The sequence below is a fragment of the Leishmania panamensis genome (assembly GCF_000755165.1).
Source record: "Leishmania panamensis strain MHOM/PA/94/PSC-1 chromosome 20 sequence".
Lineage (NCBI taxonomy): Eukaryota > Euglenozoa > Kinetoplastea > Trypanosomatida > Trypanosomatidae > Leishmania > Leishmania panamensis.
Window position 1 is genome coordinate 2,263,535 of NC_025866.1, and position 21,698 is coordinate 2,285,232.

The 21,698-nt window shown below is 54.9% G+C and overlaps 6 protein-coding genes across 6 annotated transcripts, besides 1 other annotated feature; all 6 read left to right on the forward strand.

The window, feature by feature from the left end:
* Positions 1-127: 127 nt before the first annotated feature.
* Positions 128-481: a repeat region.
* A 1,247-nt stretch (positions 482-1,728) lies between these two features.
* SMP-4 (small myristoylated protein 4, putative) lies at positions 1,729-2,184 on the forward strand (the record flags this gene model as incomplete). The annotated part of the gene is made up of 1 exon (XM_010700443.1): positions 1,729-2,184. One exon carries the CDS (start codon positions 1,729-1,731, stop codon positions 2,182-2,184), a length of 456 nt encoding a protein of 151 aa, XP_010698745.1.
* Positions 2,185-5,371: 3,187 nt separating this feature from the next.
* LPMP_205480 (nucleosome assembly protein, putative) lies at positions 5,372-6,217 on the forward strand (the record flags this gene model as incomplete). The annotated part of the gene is made up of 1 exon (XM_010700444.1): positions 5,372-6,217. The coding sequence occupies one exon, from the start codon at positions 5,372-5,374 to the stop codon at positions 6,215-6,217; it is 846 nt and encodes a 281-aa protein (XP_010698746.1).
* A 2,340-nt stretch (positions 6,218-8,557) lies between these two features.
* On the forward strand, positions 8,558-8,968 carry SMP-2 (small myristoylated protein-2; the record flags this gene model as incomplete). Its single annotated transcript, XM_010700445.1, has 1 exon — positions 8,558-8,968. The coding sequence occupies one exon, from the start codon at positions 8,558-8,560 to the stop codon at positions 8,966-8,968; it is 411 nt and encodes a 136-aa protein (XP_010698747.1).
* A 1,944-nt stretch (positions 8,969-10,912) lies between these two features.
* SMP-1 (calpain-like cysteine peptidase, putative) lies at positions 10,913-11,308 on the forward strand (the record flags this gene model as incomplete). The annotated part of the gene is made up of 1 exon (XM_010700446.1): positions 10,913-11,308. The coding sequence occupies one exon, from the start codon at positions 10,913-10,915 to the stop codon at positions 11,306-11,308; it is 396 nt and encodes a 131-aa protein (XP_010698748.1).
* A 4,072-nt stretch (positions 11,309-15,380) lies between these two features.
* LPMP_205510 (hypothetical protein) lies at positions 15,381-16,550 on the forward strand (the record flags this gene model as incomplete). Its single annotated transcript, XM_010700447.1, has 1 exon — positions 15,381-16,550. The coding sequence occupies one exon, from the start codon at positions 15,381-15,383 to the stop codon at positions 16,548-16,550; it is 1,170 nt and encodes a 389-aa protein (XP_010698749.1).
* Positions 16,551-19,120: 2,570 nt separating this feature from the next.
* On the forward strand, positions 19,121-20,311 carry LPMP_205520 (kinase-like protein; the record flags this gene model as incomplete). The annotated part of the gene is made up of 1 exon (XM_010700448.1): positions 19,121-20,311. One exon carries the CDS (start codon positions 19,121-19,123, stop codon positions 20,309-20,311), a length of 1,191 nt encoding a protein of 396 aa, XP_010698750.1.
* Positions 20,312-21,698: the final 1,387 nt, after the last annotated feature.

Consider the following 21,698-nt stretch of genomic DNA (forward strand, 5'->3'; position numbering starts at 1 on the left):
CGTGTCTCTGCTTACCTGCTGCGTCACCTATTTCGGTCGGGTGGCGCATGCGCGTGAGTACTTCTCCATTGCCACCCCTTTCCTTTCATTCTCCTGTACCTTCGTTTTCTTCAACCCCCTTCCCTTCCTCTGATGTCGGCGGGGCTGGGACACCCCTCAGCGCGTGACCTCTCAGGGCCCAGTGCCCCCACTCTCTGTGTGGCGAAGCCAGGCAGCCCCCCCTACCCCCTGCCAATGCCGAGCCACGCCTGGCGGTGGCGACCAGCAGAAGGGGAGCGGCTGTGAGGCGGCCTGCGGAACGGGTGGCTGGATGGGCGGAGCTTGGGACAAGAGGCCGTGCACCGATGACCGAGCTGGCGCGTTGCTGTACCGCATGTCCAGCGCTGCTTGGCGCGACGCAGTAGGTCTCTGACAAGGTAGGGGCGGGAGGGGGTTGAGGGGCGTTTGGCTCACCTCCCATTGCAGAGAATGGGCGTGTTGAGGAAGGTACTTCCCCTCATACGAGTGAAGAAACGCAGAACAAGGAGGGAGAGGACAGAGAAGCGAGGGGAATCTTCAGCCTCTTCTTCCCTGCTCTGGTGATCTTTTCATCGATGATTATTCTGTGCCGCACTCCCAACACAGCCGTAGAAGCAGCAAGTTGCGTGCAGCTGGGACGGTTTCTGAATGCAGTTGACAACTTCTCTACCCCCTTGCGCGCTGTTCGTCCTTGTCTGTCTGTCTTTCTTGACCTTGTTTAGTGCTCTTCCCGATTTCTCCGTCGGGCCTTGTCTTCTCCGTCTTTATTCGTTGATTCCATGTGCTCATGTTTTGTGTTTAATTTTTTGTTCTGTTTTGGGAAGCGGGCGGCTTCTCTCTCTCTGTGTGCATATGTGCGCGTGGTTAGTGAGAGAGAAAAGTTACGACCCCTCATTTTTTTTCTGACCCCTTTCCCCCTTGTGGAGTCTCTGCTGTTATGAACTCTCCTCTCCTCTCACTGCCCATCTTTCTTCTTTTCCCGTCCTGCCTCATTCATCACCCGCCACCTCCACATGTTCTTGTAGTCCTCCTCTTTCTCCGATGTCATGTTGCGAAGAAACACACCTGCCTATACATGCAAAGCCGCTGGCGTGCGCAAGCCCTCACGTCGAGGTTGATCATCGGCGACGATGCACCCTTCGTGGCCGTATGCTTGTGCGTGTAAGCCTCGGTCCGTAGGCTTCCCTCTCTCCTGCACTTCATCAAGTTGGAGGCCCCATCATGTAGACACATCTGCTTACAGGGTGTGCAGGGGAGAGTGTGGCGCGTCTGTCTGTCTTTGGCTACTGCAGTTCCCGTTGCGGTCTCAGCGACGAGGATACATACAAGATAAGCGCAACAAATCATCTTCGGGGTCGCCTGCTCTTCTCCCCATTCATGCACTCATTTATTCCCCGAAGTTACTGCTGCTGCTCTTTCTTTCTTTCTTTCTCTGTTTTACTCGTCCTCTCACTCTCTATTACGTGCTCTAATCTGTCGTGCTCTCTCCATCACCCCCTCCCCGTCTTAGTGTGTCTTTGTACATTTTTTTTTTCAAGTTGAGACTTCCGCATCCGAGAGGCATCTCAAAGTTGCTGCTCACCTCATTCGCTCTTTCATCACCAGCAATCTCTCTTGCACTGCTTACTCGGGTCTGTACCTTTTGTTTTCTAAGAAACAGCGCACATCCCCGCACATCACAGACATACACGCGCGCGTACGTCAGAAGCCATGGGGAACAAGCAGTCGTACGCTCAGGGTGAGTTCCGTTACGATGGCCCCGTCAATTTCTCCCACGACGAGAAGGTGCCAGTGTTTGAGGAGAAGAATGGCCTTCTCTTCCGCCTTGTGAACAGCAAGAGTAAGTGCTGGGGCTTCTACAGCGACTCGAAGAAGTACGAGTTCCACGTGAAGGTGACGTTTGGCCCCCATTCGCGTAACCTCCAGGCGCTAGGCAACACGTACCTCTCCGAGGACCCGGATGGCGGCTGGGTGGCCAAGACGATTGTTTACCCGTGCATGACGGAGCCCTTCATCCAGGGTGATGTGGTAGGCTTTACCTCGGTAGTGAACGCCGTGTTGCTGACGACGGAGTACAAGGAGCGCCGCAAGGAGGAGAAGAAGGCGGCCAAGAAGGCTGCGAGGGAGGCTGAGAACGGAGACGAGCTCGGCAGCAACCCGCAATAGACAAATATCGGAGGAAAAATACTTGAAAACGTGAACGAACGGAAGAAGGTGCGGTCGAAATGTGCAATGGGCCGAGCGAAAGAGCGAGAGACGTAGTGCAGCGAGTGGAGGGGAGCAGGGCGCGAAAAGGTCGACCCCCCCCCCCACCCACACACACACCCACGCGTCCACTCAAGCACGTCCGCTGACGCACATGTTTTCAGGCTGTGAAATTTCTTTTTGTGTGTATACGTGCATGTGCCTGTGCTGTTGCGCGTCTCCCTATGCGTCTTGTGCGACTCAGCTTCCCTGGCCGAAGTGTCTCTTTCCCTTTTTTTTTCGCGTCTTTCCTGCTGTGCTCTGCCAACGCGCTCATACGCCCTCAGCCACTTTCCCCATGTGCGTTAAGCGCACACACACACATTTTTCTTGTCTCCCTCTCAGCCCCCTCCTTGCAGGAGGCGCGCCCATCTCTTCCCCCCTTCTTCCTCCATATAGCCGACTTGTTACGCGAAGAAAAATGAAAACGAAAAATCCCTTCAAGTCTCTTTTACTGTTGTTTTATTTCTTCTGTTCTGTTGATGTCTCTTGCGGCTCATAGGCGGGTGCATGGATGCGTTGTGCGTCTACACGCCGCCTCACATCTCCCGCTTGGTTGTTTGCTGGTTTGACTCCCCCCTTTCCTCCTCCTTGCCGCTTTCTTTTCCCTCTGCCATACGTTTTGTTTTCTCTCTTGTGGCACCCCTCTTCACTATGCAGAGAGGGAAAGCGAGCGACCGCCTCTGTCTGTGCTCCTGCCTCGCCCTTCCCTGTTTTCTTCCAACACGCAACCACCCGCAGCACCGCACACGCATGCATAGAGGCAGTCCAGTTTCCCCTCTCTCCTCGGGGTACCCCCTTCACACACTCCGCGCCCACACAGGTGATGCTACAGTCATCATGATAGTGTGATGATGAGACTGCGCCATTTTGTTTTCTCCCTTTTCCTCTCTGGCTCGTTGTCTTGTTATTTGCTCTCAATTCGGAAGAAAGTGTGTGCACACATGAAGGATCGTGCCCACTGATCAAGGGGTAAGCAGTGTGTGTGTGTAAACTCGGTCACGTCAACGTCTCTTTTCCCTCCCACCACGTGCCCCCTTCATCCCTGTCGGCGCTGCAGTCTGCATCTCGACTTCCTCATTTTTTTCGCTTCTTTTTTTTCTTTAGGTGTGCCCGTGCGAGTCGGTGTTTGTGTAGCGGTGCCTCTGCCTCTATGTGTGCGCGTCTGTGCATGTATGCACGTGTATGTTTGTGTGTGCGTGCGTGTGTGTCTGGCCACATTGTGTCTACCCTCCCTCTCTTCCTCCCTTTTTTCTCTTCGAATTTGTTCTACACGTTCCGCGTCAGCTTTTTTTGATCTTACTGGTTTCAACGATGCTCAAAGAAGCGGAAAATGGGAAGACAGACAAGCAGCGCAACAGCAACATAAATTAAGCGGCAAACACATATATACACATGCATGCATGGACCCAGGGCATGCCATCAGCATTCCTCGCTCTTTCCGTCTCTGGTGACTCGAAGTTGTGATTCCGTTCTGTTTCTTCTTTCGCTTCGCCTTCGCTTTCCCTTTGACGTGTATGTATGCATGCATGCATGTGTGTGTGTGTGTCTGTGCTCGTAGGCGCATGCTTTCTCCCTTCCTCTTCCTCTAAATTTATGTTTCTTCCACCACAGCTTCTTTGCCATTTCCAGTGTCGTTTTATTTATTGATTTTTTCTCTCTCCCTCTGGTCATGCCCTTGTAATTCATCACTTTCGCTCTCTCCTCTCGAGTGTGCACACGCATGTAAGTAATGCTTCTGTGTGTGCGTGTCGGATGCTCTGTTGTGTATTTACCTCGTTTCTCCTTTTTCTTGTTCCCTCTTGTTCTTCCTTGTCTCTCCTGATAAGGGGGGAGGCGGATGGTGGTGGTGGGGATGTCGGTGGGAAAAGGGGAAAAAAAGTGCACGTGCCCATTGAGTGCCAATGCCGTTCACAAGCACACACGCACACGCATGTCACCTGTGTCTTATGTAGCCCTTACGTCTTCACTTCCACTCTTCTCTCTCTCTTTCTCCCCCCCCCTCCTCCCCCCTCCCCCAGTGGTGCTCTCATGTGCTCACACGCACCTGGGAGGTGAGGCGATCATCAGGGAGCGGCAGGGGAGGGAGGGAGGGAGGGAGGGGGGAAGCAAATGAGGAGGCAGATGCCAAAGAGAGAGAGAGTGGATGGGGTGCGGAGAGACGTGAGCTAAGACGAATGCCAATGCGCCTTTACGCGCGTCTGTGCATCTGACGTGGGCACACAAAGCTGGAAAACAAAGAGAGAAAAAAGGACGAGTATGTGCCTGCCTGTGTATCGTTTCTTCCATCCTTTCACACCACTTCCCCGGCATTACCACATGAGCACCAGTGAACTCCAGCTTTGATCATATGAGCAGTAAACAAATATGCACGTTCACAAGCGTACCCCCTAAATAAAAAAAAATATTCAGTCTCGCACTGACCTTGGGGAGGGGGTGACTGAGATGCGCATGTATGTGTGCAGCTCTGTTTCTCTGTCTTTGTTTTCCCACCCTAGAGTGCGCGTGGCGAGTGGAAAGGCGGACAGGAGTTCTTGTTGAGCGCGTTGACTTTTCTCTCCAGTCACCCGAGCCGAATTCATTCGGTGCGAGAGCGAAGAGGAGGAAAGGAAGAGTTGCCTTCTAAAGGTTTCTCTCTGTACTTCCATGTGCCTCTGCTCCCACGTGCACGCTATGAATGTACACCTGTTGCTGTTAGTGCTTCACCAAGATTTGGTCACACACATCATGCATATCTTCACTGTCCCTCCGTCGCGTCTTTCTTTCTCCCTATCGGGCGTTTGCTCGCGGACACGGCTTGGGCGAGTCGTCACTGCTTGCTTGGCATCGCCATCTTCTCTGCCTCAACCCCATTGTGCTCACACGCATACACGCCTCTCCCTACAAGGCTACTACTACAGCAGCCCCAGCAAGAGCACACACGCGCGTACGCACGCAGTCGTTCCCCTCCACTACCCTTCCCCACAGCTGGCCCTTACCATCATCATCCCCCTAAGCGTTTGTTCACGTCACCCCGCAAGACAACACACATCGTGGTCTGTGGGTTCTCATTTCAGTGCACTGCACCCCCCCCCCCCCCACACACACCGAAGCCAGCAGGCCTACAAGGATGGAGAAGGCGAAGGAAATCCAGACGAAGCTGGATAGCCTCCAGCAGGAGATGTACACCGAGGTGGAGGCGTGTTATATGAAGTACAACAAAAGAAGAAATGCGATCTTCACGGCGCGCCGTGAAGCCGTTTCGGAGCTGATGGTGAAGAAGGAGCTGCCTGCAAACTTCTGGGCGCTTGCGCTCATCACCCAGTTGCAGATGAAGGACCGCGAGTCGACGACTACGCCCCACTTCCTTGGGCCGTACGATGAGGAGCTGCTCAAGACGTATCTGGAGGACATCGAGGTGGTGTATATGGAGAAGGGCCATCGCATCACGCTGCGCTTCAGGCCAAATCCATTTTTCGAGGAGACGGAGCTCTGGGCCGAGGAGGTTGAGATGCTGGATGGCGAGTCGGATGAGGAGGATGAGGTACCGCACGTGGAGGAGGGTTGGTGCTTTTCAGGTGTGACGTGGAAGGACGGGCACGGGCCACGGCTTGGCGACGACGAGAAGACCGAGGAAGATGATGCTGCCCCAGGCAGCAAGCGCCCGCGTTCGAGCAACGGTGGTTCGGCCGCCTCCGCTCTTTCCTCGACGCAGGGCCCCAGCGTGCTGGAGGTGTTCAGCGAGATGCCACCCCACCCGGAGGAAGACGAGGAGATGGATGAGGAGGACGACGACGCCATGGCGGACGCCATTGAGGAGTGGGAGGCGGAGATGGATGACCGCAAGATGCTGTTGTCGATGGTGGAACTGCTTGTTCACAACGACCCCGTCTCCGCCATGCGCGACGTTGGTGCTGCCAAGACTGGCGCGGGCAACAGTGAAGAGGCGGCAGCGAAGAAAGCGAAGATGGGGTGAGGAGGGAGGGGGCACTGCTCGCACCCCCTCCTCTGTGCACCTCTGCGTTTTGTTAGGGGCGCCCTTTGGCCTCGGGTCTTCTGCTTCTCACCGCGCAGTCTCCCTTACCTCGCGTTTGCGGAGTTTTGTGTTGAATTTTTTTGTTTAAGTGACGCGTGTCCTTCTTTGTGTACCTGAGTAGTGCCTAACCTGCGCGTAATGATCGTTTGTGCTTATGTGCACGTATGTCTGTGTGTCTTCTTCCCTCCCTCACCCCAATAAAGGCCCAGTCACACGCAGACGGGTGAGGGCACCTTTGACGTCTGTCGGGGGTTGCAGAGGCTTCTGCACTACGCACCCCCCACATATCTATTCATCCAACCGCCTCCTGCCCAACTGTATAGGTCGCGGTGTACAAGAGCAGAAACGCCCGTTGAACACCAAAGCATAACTACTCGAGCATCCCCGCAGCCCCTTACACAGAGACAGCTGAGACTGCGGGGATGCTCTGCAGACTCGATCAGCATTTGAGGCGGACGTCACTTACCACTGTATCTTCTTCCAGTGGTCTCACACTCGATGTTTCGTGTGCGCGCTTGTCCCTGCCAGAGTCGCCGTTTCTTCCACCACTTCTCAGCGCTTACGCAACCCCCTCGCCTTCTCCAGGCAGTGTTGCCTTCCACTGCTACCTCTGTTCTTATGCTTACTCCTCTCTTCGTGTATTGTATCGTGCACTCCATCACGGATGTAATCTTCCCCCCTAAGAGCACACCCACACACACATCCAGACACGCCTGCGCACACAGTCGCACACCTTTGTGGTTCCGCTAGGCGCTCTTTCTCTACCCCCACGTCTTCGCGCATTCGCCTCCCCCCCTTTATCCCATTTTTTTCAAGCTCCTTTTTCATCTCGCACCCTCCTCTGCTCTACTTGTATTTTTGTACTCTCTGCGTGTGTGTAGGCGTGTGTCTCTCTCTCTCTCTCACTGCAGCTGGGGATTACTTCATCAGCTCTCTCCCTCCTCTTCCTGTGATCGCGTGCCGTAAGCGTCCGCCTCTCTGTCGTTTTTCTTGCCTCTCTCCTTGCGTATTGTGTGCTTGTGCTCGCTCCCTCACTTCTCACCCAACCCCTCTCTCCACAGGCTCCACCCCCTTATCCCACATACCACCGCTCCTTCCCTTCCACCAAAACTGTGATGTGGCTAGTAAGCACAGCGCCAGGATCCAGCAAGCGCAAGTCGTCGATGGCAGTGACAAGGGTGCTGAGGTCGACGACGACAACGTGGCAGACGAGGCTGCGGTAAGGTCGTCATAACCTCCCCCAACGCCGACTTAACTTCCTCAGGTAACGGGCGATGGCGCGTGGCTCCGGACCACGTGTCAGATGCAGCGCTGTCGCTACCCTCAATCTCCATACCCGCATCCAGGCTTCAGTAAAGGTGAGACGTCGCTGGGCATCGCACTAGAGGGCAGTGCGCCGGGCTACGAGGCCGACCGGAGCTCGAGGCTGCCTACGCTGGTACCCTAGTCGAGTTATCACTCAGGTCAGCTCTTCCCCAGCACGATGACCAGTGTTTACAGCAATCGCACCATGGCGGTGGATTTCTCTGTCTCCCCCGAGGCGCTCGACACTAGCGGCGACCAGAGCGGCGCCATTGTGGAGGACGAGTAGGCTCGACGGCGAGAAGCGCGCAAAGGGATGGACACGCACACAGGCACGCATGGATGTACGATTGACTGGGGACACCACCACTCAGTGACTTGGGCGCCATGGTTCCTCTTTCCCTCCCCCTCCGTTTCTCTGGCGTATTTTTCATCGAAAGAGAAGCCGAACTCTGGACTGTAGGGGAGCAAAAAAAAAATGGAGGACGAAAAGGAAAGCACACCCCTTGAGCACTTCTCCCTCTCCCCCACGTTCGACTGTCGAGCACGCATGCGTCTGTGTGCGCCTCTCATTCAGCATGGAGAAAGACAGCAACCACAAAAAAAGCGTCGAGCAAGGACAGCAACGGCATGTACGTCCTCCCTATTCTCTCTCTATTGTTTGAGTTCTCTCTCTGCCACCCGACCCACCCATCCCCAGTCGTTTTGTCATCCCTCTCCTTCTTTCCTTCCCCCCTTCCCCTCTCTTTTCTGCGGTGCACAACGACAACGACGGATTCGATGTCAGCACCAGCAATTTCCTACTCTCCGCTGCGTCTCTTGTCCTTGTGAGTGGGCGTCGGAGCAGCTTCGACAACGGCAACGGCAAGCCCAAACGGGTGAGAGCGAGGCGTGTTGCACATTTTTTTCATATTTATTGGGTGAGGGCCTCACATAGTGGACTCTTACTACCCATTAAACAAAAAGTGAAGGTGAGAGATGGGCGGCTCAAACTCCACCAAGCGAGGGGTCACGTACAAGAATGGCAGCCCCGCCTTCAAGGGCGATGAGGTGGTGAAGGGCTTTGATAAGGACAATGGTCTTCTCTTCCGCATCGTTAAGAAGAAGAAGAAGGGGGGGCAGACGTGGGCCTTCTACAACGACACAACGCAGTACAACATGGTCATCAAGGTCATCTTCACTACTGGCTGTGAGCTAACCGCACTCGGGAGCACAAAGTTAGAGAGGGAGAAGGGCGAGTGGGTTGCCACTGTCATGGTGATGCCTGGCAGGACGGAGATGTTTGTAGAGGGGAAAATCGAAGGCTTCAAGTCGAATATGGACGCCTACCCCGTCATGGGCGACAACAGCGGCAATCATCTGGCTAAAGTGGGAATGAAAGCGAGCTGACCGTGTGTATGTGTGTGTGTGTGTGTGTGGGGTGCACGTTTTCTTCTGCATCAGCCGTAGATGTGCGTCTAAATATGCGCACACGTGTGTGAAGTTCCGCCGCGCTGCGTGCAACCATATGAAGAGAACGATGACCTCAAGACACCAGCGCCAGATGCTTGTATCGGGGCGCCATTTATGGAGGAGCAAAATGGAACGCTTTTGCTGTTTGCCACTGTTGTTGCTGTCCTGTAGTGAAGCCGGCGGTGGCAGATTTATGTAGGTGCTGCAGCACGTTATCGTGTCGCCTCCCATAGCCCCACCCCATCGCTACCCCCGCTTTTCCCGTTTGACCACGTGTGTGCATATATGTGCATCTGTAATGTACTTCCATTGTTATGAGGGCTTTACACCTTTTTAGCTGCGCGTTTACGTGGAAGGCTCGTCCGCTTGTGCGAGTCGCCTGAGTGCCACCTATCCCTCTTTCCCCCCTCTCTATCACGTTGGTGTCTGTCTGTGCTTTGTTGGAGCGTTCTCGTACGCACCTACGCACTGACACCCACACACCCACACATACACACATACCCACAAGGGCACACGTTGAGTCACAAGCTGTGCTAACATGTGAGCAGATATGTGTCTATGCGTGTGGGTTTCTCACGACGCAAAGCGTATGGCCGCAATAGCCACGTTGCTGCAAGGCGTGGGGAGGGGGAGGGGGGAGGGGCGCATTATGCACGCGTGTCCCCCTTTTTTGTGCGTTGTTTTCCATGTAGCGACTCGTTTTCTCTTTCCCTACATGCCGTGTGCATCATCATCATCATCTCTCTCTCTCTCTATTCAACTCCCTCCCTCCCCCCCTCTGTTTCTCCATTTCCTCGTTCCTTCCCTTATGATGTTGTCTGCCTTTTGCCCGCGCGCCTGTGTGCGTGTGTTTCTCTCCCCTCACAGACGTGTGCCAATGTCTCCCTCTCCCTCGTCCTTTCCCTTTGCTGTGTTGCAAGCATGACGCGCGTGTGTAGTCGCTTGGTGTTACTGCGCTGAAGATATCAGAAGTGCAAAGAGAGGAAGGGAGGTCGACGCACCGGTGTGCGGCAGCTTTCTCTCTGTTCATTCACATATATAGATATATTTCTTTGTTACTACTACTACTACCGCTTTGTCTATCGGCGTCACTGACTCTCTATCCACCTTTCTTCCCTATTCCCATCGCCCTCGTTATAGTTTATCAGTGCGCCACCGCTGACTTCGAGGAGCAAGGAGTGGAGCTCAACAATGTTGCTACCAGGTCGTTCTGTGAAAGCCAATTTCTCTTCTCATCCCTCCATGCCTCCATCAGCTATTCACTCAAATACGACGGCCAGCCTCTCTCCATGTCTCCATACTGGTCTCCATGCTCTGCAGCTTGCAACGCAGCCGCTGCCGAAGGGATTCAGCTGCGCAGGGGCTCTCTCGGTTCTTCTCTCTACCTTCTTCGTTCACATCCACGCACTTTGTCTCCCTCTTTCTCTTTCCCCATTCTGTCCGTGTCTTCCTCGCACAATGTACACCCACCCACCCACCCACCTCCACACACACACACGTCACATGTGCTCTCCCTCCACCGCGTTTTATCCACACGCACACATGCGTGCGCGTAAAACAAAACAAAAAACGAATTGCGCTGTGCACATTCGAACCACCACTTTGTCTTTGCCTCTCCCTTCAACCCCTTTCATCTTCCGTGGCGTCCTCTCAACAGTCTGTCGTCTCTGTTTGCTCTCTTTGCCATCACTTTACATCCATACACCCATACACCCCCCACTCCCCTCTCTCTTCTCTCTGCCTTGTGGGTTTCTTCAGTTCACATATATTCATCATCATCTTTTATTTCCTATCCTATTCTCTCTCTCGAAAGCTTTCTTCGGTTTCAATACCGTTCATTTACTACCTCCCACTCAGCGCACGCGCGTATATTTCGTCAGAATGGGCTGTGGTGCATCTTCTGAGGGCAGCAGCGTCACCTACGTGAACGGAAAGCCTACATTCGTCGGTGATGAGGTGACGAAGGGCTTCGAGAAGGACAATGGACTACTCTTCCGCATTGTGAACAAGAAGAAGAAGCAGTGGGCATACTACAACGACACGACGCAGTACGAAATGCACGTGCTGGTCACCTTCAACGAGGACTGCGACATCAAGGCTCTCGGCAAGACGAAGCTGGAACAGCAAGAGAACGGGGAGTGGGTAGGCTCCGTGGTGGTGTATCCATGCGAGACGGAGCTATTCATTGAGGGCCGTGTGAACGGCTTCAAGTCAAAGATGGATGCCTTGCCGCTCTCGGAGGAGTACCGCCAGCGCCAGGCAGAGAAGGAGAAATAGAGAGAAAAACCAAAAGGGAATCGAAGAAGAGGAAGAAAAAGCAGCGAGTAGACAAGAGTGCTTCAGGGATGAGTGAGAGGGGAGGGGAGTTGCAGAGGGGGGCATGACCATTGAGGTAGGGTGCAACGCCGCGGTCAAACAGAAGCACTCGTGGGTGAATGTCAAGAGGGGGTTTCTAAGGAGTGTGAGGGAGAACGGGATCAATATGCTAGTAGGGTGGGGTCGAGCCGGGGTTGGGGCTTTCGTTTTTCTCTCTTCGGGACCTCTCTCTCACTCACTTCTGAAGCACTCTCGTCTACCCTCAGCTCAACTTTCTTCTTCCCCTCTCCGCCTTCACGTTATTCTACACCCATTCATCCCCTCCCCCCACACACCCAACCGTACGCCTGTGCAAGTGCCAGGGTCGGTGTGGATGGCGTACGTGCCTTTCTGTCTGTTTGGAGTGAAGGTGGCTGACTAGGGGTGGTGTGTGTCTCCCTCTCTCTCTCTTGTCCACTCCCTTTCAATCTGGGGGGAGTGTGTGTGTGTCTCCGCTTCTCCTTGCCTCCCAGTCCCGCACCACACAGTCCTCCTCGTTTTCTGTTTGGTTGTGACCTGCCGTGTCTTGTGCTGTCTGTTGTCTCCCCCCCTTTCCCTCTCTCCCCCTCCCTCCCCCCGCGAAGAAAAGAAAGACGACGATGGCGGCGGCGCACTTCCCCTCCCCCATTTGTATGTATTTGTTTGTTCCCTTGACTTTTTTCTTTGTGCTTTCTTCGTTCTATTTTTTCCCCCTCTTCCCATTTCTATTTCTTCATTGTGTTTCGTGAGCACGCTTGGGTCTTCAAAGATTCAGCCTTCTTCTTTTCTTTGCAGGCTGCCCACTTGCCCTCCCCCATGTAGACACACCCACACACACGCATTCTCACTCATTCACTCAACACCATGCGCAACGCATACACATGTCTCTTACAGCTCTCTCTCTCATCACTTCTGCCATTTTTGCCACATGATCGAAACTGCCCTTGTTTGTGTTTATGTGTCTCCTCCTTTGTCGTTTCTTTTGTTTCGCCAGAACGCACGTGCACACTTTTAGGTTTGCTGTGCGTGTGGGGGTTTGCCTCATCATCATCATCATTATCGCGCGTCCTCTCTCTCTCTCTCTAGCGTCAAGTGAAGGAGAGAGGATGCGCGATGATAGCGCTGACGATAGGGAAGAGCACACAACCGTGTGTCCGGCGGAGCGGTCATCATTTTCCAACATCTTTCATTTCTCTTCTGGCTTCAGACCTTCAACTGCAGCGCGCATCTTCACACATATACACACAGATACATACCTGCAAGTAAGACTGGCACGGGGGAAGGCGCGGGAGAGTCACGGCGACGGTCAAGACGGCAGCTACCACAGAGGCACGCAGCCGGAGCGAGAAAAAGGACCCGGGACGGATCGGTGGCTGCTACAGCGGCGGCGGCGGGGGGGGGAGTGTGGAGGTGAAGGAATGAAAGGTGCTGCAGGGCATAGCGGAAACGAGGAGAGGGCAGCAACGTACCCAGGTGCATGCGTGCCAGTCCATGGTATAGGCGGGATGCTGTGTCTCCGCTGCCCTTGTGCTCGTTTTTTTCCCTTACCATACATTTCCCCGTATTTCCCTGCATCTCATGTATGTGCTTGTGTGAATGTGTACTGGCTCTCCGACTGATCCACGTACATCTAGTCCTTTCTTTCCCTCCTTCGCAGTCTCTCCACGCCTGTCTCTCTCTCTCTCTCTCCCTCTCTCCTCGAGTGCGTTCATGTGTATTTGTGTGTATGCCTCCGTTGTTTCTTTCCTTTTCTTTATTTTTCTCCAAAGCTCTTTTTATCGCTTCGATTCCTTTGTTAGCCCTCTACCATTTCCACCGACTCGCTTTCACTACTAGTAGAGTGATGTACAGGATGTTTCTCCTCCACTCCTTCTTCTCTCCCCCATTCCGCCCCTCTTATGTGTGCGTGGGCAAATATTCTTCGTATTTTACTGTATTGAGCTGTTGTCCTCTCTTTTTCGTTTCTTTTGCTTGTTTTTTATTTTTTTTTCTCGGGTCTCTGTCTGTGCGTTTCTCTGTGTGTGTAAGTGGATCAGATTGGGGGGTATTCGCCACCTTTCTGTCGTGCCCTTTTACATCCTCCTCTTTACTGCGCATTTCTTCTCCCTCGCTCGTTCCTCGTCTCATTAGTTCGTTTCTTTCGCAGTCTTCTTGCGCTTGTAGGACCTCCACCTCCCATTGCTGCCTTCATACTTATCCTTGCCTTGTCTCCCGTGACTTCCACCACGGACTCGCTTTTCTATTCTCTCTTATTTCCCATCTTTGCCCGTGCGTGTGTGCGTGTATACGAATGCTGCGTAGGTGGTTCACTCCTTTTTTTTTCTGGCAGCGGTCATGCCCCCCTTCCCCCCTCCCCCCTCTCTCTCTCGTCCATTCCATCGTCGCCATCCGCCTGTCCCTCTCAGTAGTTTTTTCTCCTGACACATATGCAGAGAGAGAGAGGGAGAGAGGGAGAGAGGGAGGGCGAGCGAGCTTGAGAGCGTGACGGGGCGGAGAGAATCGAGGCACAATGGGGCACAGAAGAGGAAAAAGAGGGGAAGAGGAGGTCTGCAGAGGGGCACTTACACGAAGCACAACCGCGCGTTCCCCCCTTTTGTCCCTCCGCTGTGTGCTCTCGCCTTTATCCAAATGAAGGCAGGCCCCCGCCTTGCTCGCGCGGGCGAGGGAGACGCACAGCGCCACACTACGCTCTGGCAAGAAGCCAGTCAAATAAAAAAGTCAATGACGCAGCGCGAGTGGTGCCAATACGAATGCAAAAGGGGAAACGGAGTGCGCAGCAGACAAGCGTGCAGTTTCCTGGAACGTGAAGTAGAGCATAAAAAGACAAGTGAATCTGTAAAGGCGCATACCACACGTTAGGGGCGAATGAAGCTATGACTGGCAGACACACTTACCTGTACACACTTTGCCACGCGATAGTCCTTGCTTGCGAAACACGCATTCAGGTTGATGTATCACGATGTCCGACTTTCTCTCTCTCTCTCTCTTTTTTCTTACTTTGTTGTCTTTCCTGGGGGTTTCGTTCTCTTTGCATATATATATGTATGCATATGTATGCATATATATGTATGTGTATGCGGGTGACGGCGAAACATGAGCACGTGAGCGAGCAGGAGAGCAGAATAGCGAGGGAGACCGAGTGAGTCTCCCGACTAGTAACTGGAGTGCGTAAAGCAAGGAATAAAGCGGAAACCAATGACGCCAGCGCGCATAGACAAACAAGGCACAGAAAACACCAATCACGGTGGTGCGCTGTATGGCTGCATCACCGCTTGTGTGTGTGTGTGTGTGCTTATGGTGGACGTGCCACTCTTTGTTGACATGCACGGAGGACCGACGGCTGCACGCTATTGCGTCCTGGTGGAGGGAAAAAGCCTGAGAGGCTTTAGCGAGAGGGGGGCGACATCAGTGCGGTGCTCAAATTGCTGATGCCGAGTGGACGGTTACGCGGATGTGGCTCAGTATACTCCCCTTCCCACGGTGATCCACATTCTGTTTGGCAGTAGTCTTCTCCCCCAGTCGGTGTACACATGTGTGTGTGTGTGTGTGCGCATATACGTGCCACGGTGAACTTCCGCCCCCGCCTCCTCCATCTGGCCCTCGTTTCTATCATCATCCCACTCTCGGCCACATACGCCCACGGAAACATAGGTTACCCACGCACTGTTCACTCCACGTTTATATTTCTCCACGCACTTCTGTCCCACCAACACCTTTCCCCACCTCTGTCTTTGATAACTGCCTCCTTTGGTGTTCTCTATTTCTCCCCTTGTTACTTACTTACCTTACTCGCCCCTCACCCACATGTGCGCGTGCAACGGACAAGGCGAACGGAAAGTAGCACCCATATCAAGAGTTGCAGGCCAAGGCGCTGATAAAGCGACTGTTACTTCGTTGAGGCGGTGAAGGAGAAGGGGAGGGGGAGGCCATGCGTGCCACCCCTCTCTGGTTTCGCACGTCGCGCAAAGGACCAGGTAGCTGGTCAGAGCCGATTCTACTACACTCCCAACATCGCATGCGCAATGTTGGCAACGGGCCTGGAATGGCTGGTAGCCGTGTTCCCGCCAGTGGGTCGTCGGCTTTTCGACGAAGTGGCGGCGGAGTTGAGGCAACGTCGCGGGGCGCGTCTCCCATCGGAGCCTCCTCGGTTTTCTACGACGGCGCCGACAATGCCACGCATCACGCTCCCTATGGTCCCGGTGCACTGGGCGGGGACTGGGGCGACGCTGCTGCAAATCCTTCTCTGTACAGCTGGAAGGCTGACCCGTCACGCAATCGCCCGCCGCCAAACATCCAGCCGTCGCTGTCGGGATTGCGTGGCAATGGAGGCAGTAGTCTTTCCCAGAATGCAAAGCGCGTGGAGACGGCCTCGCGGCCTATCGAAAAGTTGGATGAGAGGGGCGGTGCTGGCGGAGACTTCAAGAGTGGCGCCACGAATACAAACTGGCTCGGCGGCCCGGCAGACGGCGCTATCCCCGACACGCTCGAGCGCGCCACGTTGCAGCACGCTTTTGGCTCCGGCGACTTCTCCATGGTGGATCGGCAGCAGCTGACTCTCACACGGTTGATACACCTCATGTTGGACGCCACGCTGAAGCCGCGCGACCCCGACAGCCGCGGGTTCGGTGGTGACGGCGCCACAAAGCTCGCAGAGCAGCGTGAGGAGCTCAAGACGATGGACCAGCGCATCGTACCGTTCCAGCACGACGACGTGATGAACGACTATCTAAAGAACATCGACAGACTACACAGCCCAAGTGGAGCGCTGTGCCAACGCGACGTACTCAAGGGTCGCCTGGTTGGGCTGCTCTTCTTCACAGAGTCGGAGCGCTCTCTGACCTTCATGCGGTACCTGCAGGTTTTTCACAGGAGGCACAGCCCTGACTTCGTCGTCGTCGCCGTGTCGCTCGCTGCGAAGGAGATGATGGACATTACGCGCTCCTTTGGCTTTTTTCACTGCACGCACCGTGACGGGGCGTCGTGGGTGTCGCGCGATGCTGGGCTGGTGCTGCGCCCTTTTGTTGCGCTTCCCCGCCTGATTGTGGTGAACGGCACAAGCGGGATCGAGGTCACCCGTGGCGGGGTAACAGCCGTCATGGCGAACCCGGAGACATGCTTCCAGGCATGGAGGCGCGGCGAGGGTGGGTTCCGGTACCGCGACTGGTTCAAGTCCATGTACATGTGACGTGACTTGGTGATGATGGACCGACGTTGATGGGGGAGGAGGCGGTAGGGAAAGCGGGTGAGGCCTAAGACGTACACCCACGGCAGGGGGAGGACCTAGCATCATGCCAGACCCGATCTTTTTCGCTTGCCAGTGTAGGTGTTGGGTGTCTCCTCTTCCCATAGTCCCCTTTCCATTCATTGTGCGCGCTCTCTTTCTCGTTCTCTGCTTATGCGGAGGTCCCTTACAGAGGCTCCCTCGCCCGTCTTGCCCAACAACACCCCCCCCTCCCCCAACAACACACGCACCTGCGCGCCAAGTGCCGTTTCATTAGTTTCTCTCTTTCTCTGGCACGGCTTCTTTTCTAGTCTGTGGGCGCACTCGCACCGGACCTCTTTCCCCTTCCCAGTTTCCCCGTGATGTGGGAGCGACCCTTCACAGCTGACATTGCGATAGGGCAGCAGAAACACACACACACACAAAAGTAGTGGAAATATCAAGATCGCCCAGCTAGGGCACTGCGTAGAGCGCGTGCCCTCTGGACTGCGTCTGCCAGCAGCGGGAGAGGCAGGCCTGAGGCAGAGAGAAGAGTGAGGGTGCCAATTCCCCTGCGTAAGCACAGCTGCACCCATTATCGGTGTGTATGTGTGTGTGTGTGGGCCGTTGTCGCGGCCCAGCGCCGTCCCTATTTCTCCCTCGACCCTTCCACTCTCTCTCTCTCTCTCGGTCTCTTTCACACTGCCCTTCACCCCATCCATTCCCCTCGGCCACTCTCCTCCCTGCGTCACCCGCCCATCTCTGACCCCCTTTCTTTTTCGTTTATATTTCTTTTCGCTTCTCTGTCGTCCGTGTGGCGGCGGAATCACACCTACGGGGGCGGTGCCATAAATTTCATCCCAACAGACTTGCACCTCTGTGTGCGTCTGACTCTTTCGCGCCCCATTTCTACACCCTCTTCTCTTCCCGTCGTTCCGCACAGCCTCCCCCCTCCCCGTCTTCGTCGTCGTCGTTTCCGTGAATTTTTTTGTATTGGACACGGACCCCGACAAGTTACCCCCAGCGCCCCGCATCCCCTTAACGCGCTCTTACCCTCCCCCACCACCTCGAAATCCCACCGTGCACACCCCCTACACCTCCGCGCCTTTAAGCACCCACTGCTTGTGAGCTTTTCTTCTTATCCAGCCACTTCTGCAACTCGTGCTGGGATAACGGCGTCTTCAGCAACCTCACAACATCAGCACCGACCCGCTCCCACTCCCTCAGAGCCCTTAGGCGACCCTATTTTTTTAGTCCCTTGTCCCCCCTTCTCCCTACACGCACGCTCACGTACAGACTCGTTTGCGGGCTTCGCGTGTTCACCTTAGAAGCAAAGAGTGGATTTCTCCACTTCTCTGCGTCCCCCTCTTCCCCTCTCTCCCAGGCAAAGGCACACCACTTTGCATCGACGTGAAAAGTAGTCCGTCCGTGTCTAGACCCCCCCTCTCCCCACCATATACACGCCCGCGCGCTTTCCTTTCCCTCCTTCACGTCAGAAACACGTGGGTGCCGAAGGTCTCGCATTGGTACCTCTTCGTTGCTTTCTCCGTGCCCTTCTCCCGTTGTGTCTCCGCAGTGGATGCCCCTTTGGAAATAGTCAAAGTACGGCCAACCACACTCACGGAAACTGCGCCAAAGCAGAGCACCGAGAAGAGAAGGGGAAAACAGCCCCCCACCCACCCACCCACACACACACACACACAAGCCCCAACACAGAGAGCGACTCCCTCGTTCTGAGCTCCTCTCTATCATATTTTACAACAACCACTTGTAGTGCCGAATACCGGAAACCTCCTCAACCCTTCCCTGCCCCCCTTTTCTTTATTATTCCTTCCTCGCCTTCACCCTCTCTTTCTCGGTTGCGTAGTTGCCTAAGGCCCGCGAGACCCACCTTGCGACGCCGCCTTCCGTTGTACTCCCCTCGCTCCCATCTCGTTTTCTTCTGTTCTCTCGTTCTCCACCACTTTGTACGCGCTACTCAAGCGAAAATAATCAAACAAACCAAACAAACAACAGTACGAAACAAGAACAAACGTCGGCTGTGACCCCACCGCACGACCGTGACTCCTTTCTTGCCTTCCTTCCTTCCTTCCTTCCTTCTCTCTTCTGCTGTGCTGTCGTTGCTGTTGCGTGTTCTCTCTTCGTTTTTTTTTTCCCTCTTCTCTTCTTCTACCGAAAGACCTGACGTGTCTGCGCAGCAGCGAAATCCATCAGGCGAGTGTGTTCTAACCGCCCCCCTCTCCTCTGTTTTTTCTGTTTCTTTGTTCTTCCACGTTGATAGCCGTCACAATACCCCTTCCCCCCTCCCCCAGAAAAGAAGGCGCATCTTCCCTCTCTCTACGTGCCTGTTCGCTCTGGTGTCACTGCCTTAGCAGAGGTGTAGAACGGTCTACAAGGAGTTAGAGAGCGATAAGTGCGCGCGAAGACGGCGGCACATCACGCAGAGAATCATTGACTTGGAGGGAAAAGCACCGCCCTCACTCCGCTACTCCTTGGCAAGACGGTGCGCAGAGGTCGTCGGCTTCCACATTAACCCTTGCAACACACCCTCAGAGATGTCGGAGGCCCTGCCAGAAAGAAACAGCGGCTCCGCGGCGCATGATGGGGCCCATGTCAGGAATGCGCCTAAAGTCATCTCAGAAGAGGAAGTGCACCGTCGCAACGTCCTCTTTTCGAGTGTGATGCGGTCTGCCTGCATTGCGATGCGGGTGGGCGACGACCCGGAGTATATGTGGACGCCGCAGGAGCTCGGCGCTGGGGCGTTCGGTGTCGTGACCCTTTCGTACCGTCACGAGGGTGGCGGTGCGTGGCGCAGGATGGCGGTGAAGCGCATATCGCTGCGCAAAGAAACACGTCTCTCGGCCGTGATCGAGATGGTGCGGTGCGCTGGCCGCGAGGTGGCGCTGTGCCGTCGCGCTGGGGCGTCGCCGCACGTTGTGCCAATGTACAAGCCGTGGTTTGACTGCCGGGCGGGCGCGATCGCGCTGCCGATGGACGCCGGCGACTGCAACCTGGAGCAGTACGCGGTGCACTGCGGATTTCAGTACCCCCCGCTGGTGCTGCTGTCGTTGTGCGTGCAGTGCGCGCGTGCTGTGGCGCATGTGCATCGGTGCGGCGTGGTGCACCGTGACGTGAAGCCTGACAACTTCGTGGTGAATGCTGCCGGCACCGTTGCTGGTGCTGACGATGGCAACAGCAGTGATGGTGACTACAGCGACGCGCGGCCGCCGCATGTGCGCATACTTGACTTTGGGCTCGCGTGCGGTGTGGAGGAGGTCGGGCCGGAGTTGAGGCGTTGCGTGGGGACGCCGCACTACATGGCGCCGGAGACGTTTCCACACAATTGCGACTGCGACGTGCCTGCGGCGCGTGACGTGTGGAGTCTCGGGGTGACGTTGTTTCGATTGTCCACTGGCGTCTTTCCAGTTTTCGAAGTGGGCAAGACGTGGCAGAAGCCACCCTTCACCAAATTACATGACGGAAGGCTGTGGCTTCCCTCGAAGAATCTCTTCAACGAGCCGCTTTCAGCGGAATCGTTGGCGGTGCTGTCAGTCGCCGTGTCGATGCTTGTACCGAACCCCTGGCACCGACTCAATGCGGAGGGTGCGCTGCTACAGCTGCAGACTTTACAGGAGGCGTTCAGTCGCCAGGTCCAGTTATTGCGCCCGAGCATCGACTGCACCCCTGCCCCTCCTAGGAACAGTCCCTTAAATGAGAAAGACAGTGACCAGACACCATGTATGTGAGAACGCGTCTCTCTTTTTATTGCACCCCAACTGCTGTCCCACGTTGTACGTTATCTTTCTCGTGCTATTTTGGCTCTTTTTCGAATCTTTCGTTTTCTCTCTGTTCTTAACACTTTCCATCAAGGAAGCTGCCTCTCTTCCCCCCCCTCTGTTCATGTGTTTATATGGATGTGTGTATCTATATGTATGCGTGTTGTTCAGCGCGCGTGCTCATTTCTTGTGTTCTCTCCCCCTCCCCTTTTCCCTGCCTCGCTCTGTGGTGCTTGGCCCTGTACCCCCCTTCCTCCATTTCCTTCATATAGTGCTTGTAGCGACTTTGGTTTCATTTCATCCTGGTGTGGATGCTCACACGCTCGTCGGTGTGTGTGTGTGTGTGGGTGGGTGTCTGCGCGGGTCTGTGGATGAGGAGTGCTAGCAGGACCGTACCGTCGTCGCCGCCGCCCTGTTATTCTCTTCCACTCCTTCCTCAGCGCTATCATTTCGTTACTTCTTTTTTTTTTTGAATTGCCCCTTAATATGGTCTGTCGGTGTGGAAAAGTGAACTCTAGCCTCAGGACGCACTAGGAGCATTCCCTCAATTATGATGATGAGCCGAAAGCAAAGAGAAGCAGCAAACGGCGCCGCAGGGGACAGTCTCTTTCCTCGATGATCACGTGTGCGTGTGCGCGATGTCTTCACCGATGGGTGCCTCGCTCTTGCGATTGTCCCTCTCTGTAAGGGAGGGTCATCAACTCACCCAGTGCGCATGCAGTTATATCTGCATATGTTGACTTTGAACTGCCGAGCACCGTTCATCAGACTTTCTCTGCGTTGCGCAGGCTTATGTAGACAGACAAGCCCGCCATTGCCGCGTAGCGATACTGAGAACACCGTATTCTGTCTCGTTGTTCTTCTCTTCGCACCTTCGAGCTCAGCATTGCTGCCATGCAGTCTGGGCTGCGCTTCTAGCCGCCGCAATGAGGACAGTACGTCGCTCACCTCGTGGGACGTCGAAGCTGCGCCATGCCACATCATTCTCGAACTGTCTACCTTGCTGCTACTCTCTCCTGCTCTTCCTCTGCTCTCTTTATACACATTCCTCGATTGACACTTACCGACAACGCATCACGGAAGACGCGAGTCTTACTCTTACCCTTTTCCTCTCTGTGCGTCTTTCTGTATGCACATGTCAGAAAGCTCACAGTTTGTTGCACCGGTCGCCCTCCACGCCCCCTCCTCCATCTGCACGGATGAGCACGCTTTTTCACCTCGTGTAGGTGTGGGTACCTTGATCACCTTTATCAAGGCCCTTCTTCAGTCTTTGAGTGATGCGAGCTCAAATGGCCGACAACGCAGGCGTGGCTGTGCCTTTGGCTGACACATGCTGCCCACAACGCCATTACTGAGC